The 6,622-nt window shown below is 32.6% G+C and overlaps 1 protein-coding gene and 1 long non-coding RNA gene across 2 annotated transcripts; both read right to left on the bottom strand.

Moving 5' to 3' along the window:
* Nucleotides 1–1,562: 1,562 nt before the first annotated feature.
* On the bottom strand, nucleotides 1,563–3,677 carry LOC133804232 (uncharacterized). The gene is made up of 3 exons (XR_009878374.1): nucleotides 3,152–3,677; nucleotides 2,848–2,982; nucleotides 1,563–1,617 (listed from the first exon to the last, which is right to left on the bottom strand). It is a non-coding gene; the product is annotated as an uncharacterized LOC133804232 (long non-coding RNA).
* Nucleotides 3,678–4,543: 866 nt separating this feature from the next.
* Nucleotides 4,544–6,452, bottom strand: LOC133804271 (polyadenylate-binding protein 2-like). Its single transcript, XM_062242418.1, has 2 exons — nucleotides 6,019–6,452; nucleotides 4,544–4,829 (listed from the first exon to the last, which is right to left on the bottom strand). Exons 1-2 carry the CDS (start codon nucleotides 6,266–6,268, stop codon nucleotides 4,690–4,692), a joined length of 390 nt encoding a protein of 129 aa, XP_062098402.1. The 5' UTR covers nucleotides 6,269–6,452; the 3' UTR covers nucleotides 4,544–4,689.
* Between the last annotated feature and the right edge of the window lie 170 nt (nucleotides 6,453–6,622).

The raw sequence follows: 6,622 nt of genomic DNA, 5'->3' as shown, positions 1-6,622 counted from the left end.
CCGTCTATAGAGGATTGAGTGACAATTATGGTTGTAACAATGGATTATTAATAGCGTATCTATATTTGTTATAGAGCGTTCTATGAATTCAAGAGTGCAATTCCGAGTCTATAGTGGAGTCACGAGGAATTAATAAGTTACTAAATTTATTTGTTAGATTTATGATAACTTATTGGAGCTTAATTTCATAGGCCCATGGTCCCCATTGTACCTTGGATAAAATCATCTAAATAGTCTCAATTAATTGATTTAATTATCAATTAGAATTATCAAAGTTGACCTGATCAATTTTTGGTAGTTTCACAGAGCTGTGTAATTTTGAGAAGAAAAAAGAAATTATGGCAGATTTATTAATTAAGATAAATTGGTATCTAAATTAATAAATAAGTTTAAATCAATGTTCAAATTATAAATAATTACTTTGATAAAGGATTTAAATAATTATTTAATTAATTAAATCAATAGAAAATAATACAGACATTGATTTAAGTCCAATGAGCTCATAATCAATTGGGAAATTTCACGGGCCTAAAGCCCATGATAATTTCGACCTAGGGCTTCAAAATAGCTATTATTTTATTGATTTTTTAATTACATTAAATGGACTAATTGAGTCTATAAAAGGAGTGCTTAGAGATAAGTCAAAACATAAGTTTAATCACTGGTTTTCTGATTGTTTTAGATTCTCTCTAAACACAAGTCATTTTCTAAGCCTCTTTGTTATTTTCTCTTCTTCTCTCTATATCTATCTCATGTGTTGAGAATTGCCCACACTAGTCTAGGTGGTTCTAAGGATACATTGGAAGATTTTGAAGAAAATAGAAGATCGGTTCAGTTTCTTGATAATACTCTGCGACAGAGAGGGTACAAGAGTTAGAGAAACTGAAGGAAGGACTGTTTCATTCCGCTGCGTATACTGTAAGTATTCTATTCTTTGTTTCTCTTTGAATTCAATTTTAGAAACATGTTTTAGGCTATCTCATATTAATTTTTTTAATATTAGATATACATGAAAAATAAATAAAGATCCTGTATAAGTTTTACCTAACAATTATAACCAATAGGAATTCAGGGTAGTGGAGAAATATTTTATGTATTTGTGGTATGGCCATGTGTCCAGGGAGTGAAGGCTTGTCTCTATGTTCTAATTTTTCATTTGAATCTTCTAAGTAAAACATTATGTAAGATTATCCTTGATCTTCTCACAAAATGGCCAACAAAAGAGAAGTACCACAATTAATAAGTTGTTTGTCACTCTACGGTTGAACTAGATCTCTTTTCATAGTCTCCAAATATCCATAAAAAAAATCATGCTAAGGGAAAAATTTCTAAGAAACAAACAATCATAAATTGTACATATTAAAAATTCAGGAGCCTGTAGCTCCTCTATCATAAACTCCTTGTTACAGAAGCAGCTCTGTAACACCTATAGATAAGTATAAAAGGCATTCTTCAAATTTTACCACGTGGCAGAACGTTCCATGCAATGGTATCAGTCACTACAGTGAAAATCCAATTTAATTCCCCCAAAAGTGTTTTGCAGTCATTTTGGCGGCCCGAGATTTATTAATTAGTGACTCATCAAGAGATTCATGGAGTAATGAGCGTCTGCAAAACCTGAGAAATGAGATGCATCATGAAACTGCTACCATCCAATCAATGGGAATCCAAATACGATTTTGGGAACAGAAAGAAAGTCAAATAACACAAGAAAAATTGCATTAATAACCATCGAATAGTACGTTTACAAGTCTCAAAAGAAAGAAGCAAGATTGGCAACATCAAGAGATGAAAGAAAAATCTGGCAGTACGTACTATCAGAACTAAAATTTCAGCCTCCACTTATTAATCTATGTACCATAAACTTAATCAAGCAATAAGGACGCATCTGATCATCGTATAGAGATGGTAGACCATGATAGTAACTATTAAGTATAACTAATGTGATAAAATACCAAATTCCAACCCACGATGATCTGCGGTTCATAAGCTTACAACAACAAACTTACAGTCTTTTCTTAAATGATACATTGAAAACTTCAAAATAAGAAAATGGAAAACTAAGATAAATACTTATATGTTTATATTATTATTTTAAGGTCTTCATGAAGTGAACAAGGATAAATGCAGAAACTGTTTAAAATGATGACCACTAGTCAAAACTATGTGATGCATGTGTGTGTGTGTGTGTATACTGTCACACGTTTATTAAACATGTAAACTTTGTTATGCATTATCATCGAATATAAAAGATGGAAAATGAAGCATCTTCAAAGATTAACGAAAGAACTAGTCCTTGGTCCCAAAAATCTATCAGCAACTGTAAATTCCATCAGAATATAAAACCAAGCAAAATCTAATAGTTACACAATGCACCCATCAGAAACTGATCACAAATTTGAAAGAAGAAATAAAAACAGATAATGAGGTAAGCACAAATCCAAACGCTTGAAGAAAGCCTAAAGGATTGACATGGTCAAAATATGGTTATATAATGTAAGCAGAATCCACATACGACATTATAATGAATGTATGCCTTAAGAATGGAAATATATACATTTGTACAAGTACATAAAATATAATACAGTCTCATAGCATGCTAATCATGCACAGTACACTACAGTATCACTAATCATGCTAATTAGAACGTACTGCCATTTCTAACTTCCTACAGCTTTAAACAAAGAACATAGTTAAAAGACATTTAGTTGACAAACTAAAAATAACTAGGAAGTAGCCAATATGGAATAAACACCACAAGGCAAAACTAGAAAACTGCATGATCTCAAATAAAGATGCATAAACGCGATAGGTGATCCTAACAGATGAACAAGGAAAGAAGCTCACCATCTCAAAGCCATCTTAATAGGTGTTGTGAGACAAGACGTAAACACATCTGCAGGAAATTCAACACTTTGTGGAAGAGTCTCATGTGCTTCACAAGCTCCAAGTAGAATGCAATCCCTTGTGGATCCAGAGGAGCTAGAAGCAACCCAATCATGAAGTTGCCAAACCATCAAATCAAGTCACTATATATACATATATATTTATATATAAATATCTGAATTATAGATAATGAATTCATGTCACGTAGCACCTTAATTATCAATACATATATCAATTCATTATACGTTTTGAGTTAAAGCTTTACCTCAATAAAAGCATTCACAATATTCCCAGCCGCAAAGCAATCAAAAACATATATGGAGGGTGTCTTCAACCAGGAATCAAGGTCACTGATTGGCAAAGGGATATACTATGTATAACTCTGTAGTACCAATAACATTGGTGAAAAACCAAGCAAGACTCTAGTGATTGACCTTAAATTAAACCACATAAAAGAGTTTCAAAGAAATAGAAGACCTTATTGAAAACCCGAATTTCACCACTAGAAGTCGGCTTAGGCACACCATGGCCATTATAATGAAATAGGACCCTCTCAGACTTGGCATATCAGTGACATGTATTAAAAAGTTTCTTCACTTCATCCACAGTAGAATCAGGCTGGACCTTATATCATCCCTGCTCAAAGATCTTCAAAGGTAAATAAAATTAAATCTAAGACAATATTATATGAACTCTGTACAAGACAATAATATCCTCACCCTTGGTCGCCACCTTTCATACTGAGCACACAAAATTTTCTCAATTGTTTCAAGAGCTTTCTACGGTGTCATTGAAAAAGGATCTGCAAGCAAAGGATTACAAAAAATTCAATGCACTCGTACAAATAAAAATTACAAAAAAATCATATATCGGTCATCACTTGCCAAATTGAATATCTTAAACATAAGAGATTTACAATCTTAACTTGTGATCATAATAAGAGTCCAACTTGTGATAAGAACATGTCACAAACAATATGTGCCAAGCTACCCATGAAAAATAATAAAAAACAAAAAAGAATATAGACACCAAGACATTCATAAGTTTGTGCATACAAAATACAAAGAATAGAAAAACATAAATGAGCAAAAGTTTCTTGGTACATTAATTTAATAGTTCTGACCATTAAATATATCAACATAATCATAAAACTGAAGCCATTGAAATTACTGAAAGCCAATCAAATATGTGTATCATTGTAGTCTGTAAAGAGTATGTAAAGGTTATAAAGTCCAATCAACAATGCTACTTGCACTCTTAAAATTTTAAAACTACATGTTGTCCACTTTTAAATCTAACTAAAGGCTACATAAAAGAGAGTATCATCCATTTCTCACTAAAACCCATTTAGCCTTTAAGTTTTTTCTGTTGCTGATCTGCTTCACTATGAGTGGTTTTCCAGTGTAAGAGTAATATGATTATCTTTTCAAGGAAAACATCTACTAAAATTATAATCTTTTTTTAACGTGTTTATATTAAAGTTCAAGCTAGGTACATATTTTTTTATAAAATTTTGTAGAAAATCACAAACCTCTAGAAATTATCATCACCATCCAAACAACTCCACTCAGGATAATAAGCCCAACAAACTATCAATTGTAAAGGAGAAATAATTGGTTGCTCCAAAACTCATGTAGTTAAGGGTTCAAACATAATAAATGTCAAATTTAAACACACTGGACGATTATGAACCATAGTTGAAATGTTTACAATAAGAAAAGTTAGTCCCAACAAGAGAAAATAATATATAAAGTAAGGATAACAGATAGCTGTGATGTTTTAAAGTGGCAGCAAAACACAAAATTAGATAATACACACAAATACCTTAATAAAAATATTACATGCCCCACTTTTGCGAATACTAGGATCATGGTGAGAGTACATAACCCTAATTGGCCTTCCATTTAAAAGAGAAAAGTTCAGCATTTCCAAAGCCCTCGCAGCTGCCATCAATTCAACTAAATTTGTAAGAACAAATAAGGATTACAAAAGATGGTGGAAAAAGACATGATAAGTTTATTTCCATAGCAGTAGTCTAATTGATTCGCTCTTATCAACATATTTCATAACAAAATTTTTGTGGCTTAATATGATAACATTTTTGCATATTTCATATTACTAATGCTTATTAAAGAAGAAAATCATAGCTAGCTTAGCCAGAACAGAAGCTTTTTAAATAGCTACCAACAACTTGGCGACAAACTAAGAGTTTAGGCCAGCCATTGCCAAATTGGAATAGCTATTTTTCAATCTTATTTTCACTGTGCTCTTTTTGTAGCCAAAAGAAAATATAGAAGGGGAAGGGAAAAAAAAAACAATGTTCATTAGATGAATGATTCAAACTTAGTATCCTTGATAGCATGCCAATCTATAGTTAGACTACCTTTCCATCTCTCTTTTTTAAATTATTGTTTATGAAAGAGAAAAATGTGTAGAACTTAAGTTCTCTTAGACACAACACCAGCAGGACCAGAGTACGAGTTACAACCTTAATATGCAACTACATAAGAAAACGCACATCATTCAATATTATGTAATTGAAAATTTCAGTGCCACAAGCACTATTAATTCCACCCATCAACCAAATAAAAACCTTAAAACACTTATATAAGCATAAGCATTCCTATCATAAGCTCCATCACCACATTCCCTTGTCCATCCCACTAACGCCATTGAATAATTAAGACCCTCATGTGAACCACCACTGCAAGCTATGCGACCAAGCCCATTTTCAAGTTACACTCCTTAATTTCCCTCGTTTTTTGTACCCAAAAAAATTAACAAATAAATAGATGACCTTTATAATTTACTCATCGTAATATTAATAAAACTCTTTTCTCTCCAATCAGTGAGTCCATAATTCATTGATATAGCGCAAATAAAATATCAGGTCCAAGCGGTAAATGGACATAAAGGAGCACTATAACAAATATACGATAAACGTGTAATATCATTCAGCTCTCTCACAACAAACAATTAATACAGTAACATTATACAATAAATGATTTTAATTAAACTCAGCTAAAAATTTCATAAAAATGCCCTTCAAAGAATTTTTGTTTTACCTAAAATAATAACTATAAGAAAGAAATAAGGACTATCCATAAATATAAGAAAGAAATAAGGACTAACCATCTTGGGGGTTGCTATAATTGACATATCCATAACCAAGTAATCTTCGACTGGTCAAGTCCCTACAAACCCTAACTAAAACCACCTGACCCATCTGGTTAAATAGGTCATAGAGCTGTGGATCCGTGACACTTTGGTCAAGATCTCCAACATACAGCGACGTGGTCACGAATTGGCTGTTCCCACCATTGGTCGCACCAGTGTTAGCTCCGGGAGCTGCATTCTGAGGCTGAACATGAACTTGGACCATCTCTAAATCCTAAACAAAACTCAACCTTCTACTTTTTTTTTGTCTCTATATTTTTTAAGAACTTTTTCAATTTTTTTGTTTTTTTCTTCTCGCTCCTCAAATTTTTAAGATCAAACCCTAGGAAGAACTCAAGATAAAGATACGAGATAAATCCCTAGGTAAAAACACACACAAAACTGTTTGATAAAGTCTTGTTGCTTTATGTCCCGAAAAAATGGTCGGAAAAGCTGACAGCGGGAGGCAGTGGCTGTCGGTATGGGCGGCGGCATGGAAAGATAGATAGAGAGAGGAAAAAGAGAGTACATGCTATTTTCGAGACTCTTCGTCCAGTGCCTTCATTCGTTGTTCCTCATA

The sequence above is a fragment of the Humulus lupulus genome, chromosome X, assembly GCF_963169125.1.
Source record: "Humulus lupulus chromosome X, drHumLupu1.1, whole genome shotgun sequence".
Classification (NCBI taxonomy): domain Eukaryota; kingdom Viridiplantae; phylum Streptophyta; class Magnoliopsida; order Rosales; family Cannabaceae; genus Humulus; species Humulus lupulus.
Note: the sequence above shows the minus strand (reverse complement) of the source record. Positions and strands in the feature narration are given on the sequence as shown.

Coding starts and splice junctions, on each gene's coding strand:
- LOC133804271 (XM_062242418.1), bottom strand. CDS start 6,268: ATGGTCCAAGTTCATGTTCAGCCTCAGAATGCAGCTCCCGGAGCTAAC. Junction 4,830..6,018: donor TTATAGCAACCCCCAAGATG/GTTAGTCCTTAT, acceptor AATTGATGGCAG/CTGCGAGGGCTTTGGAAATG.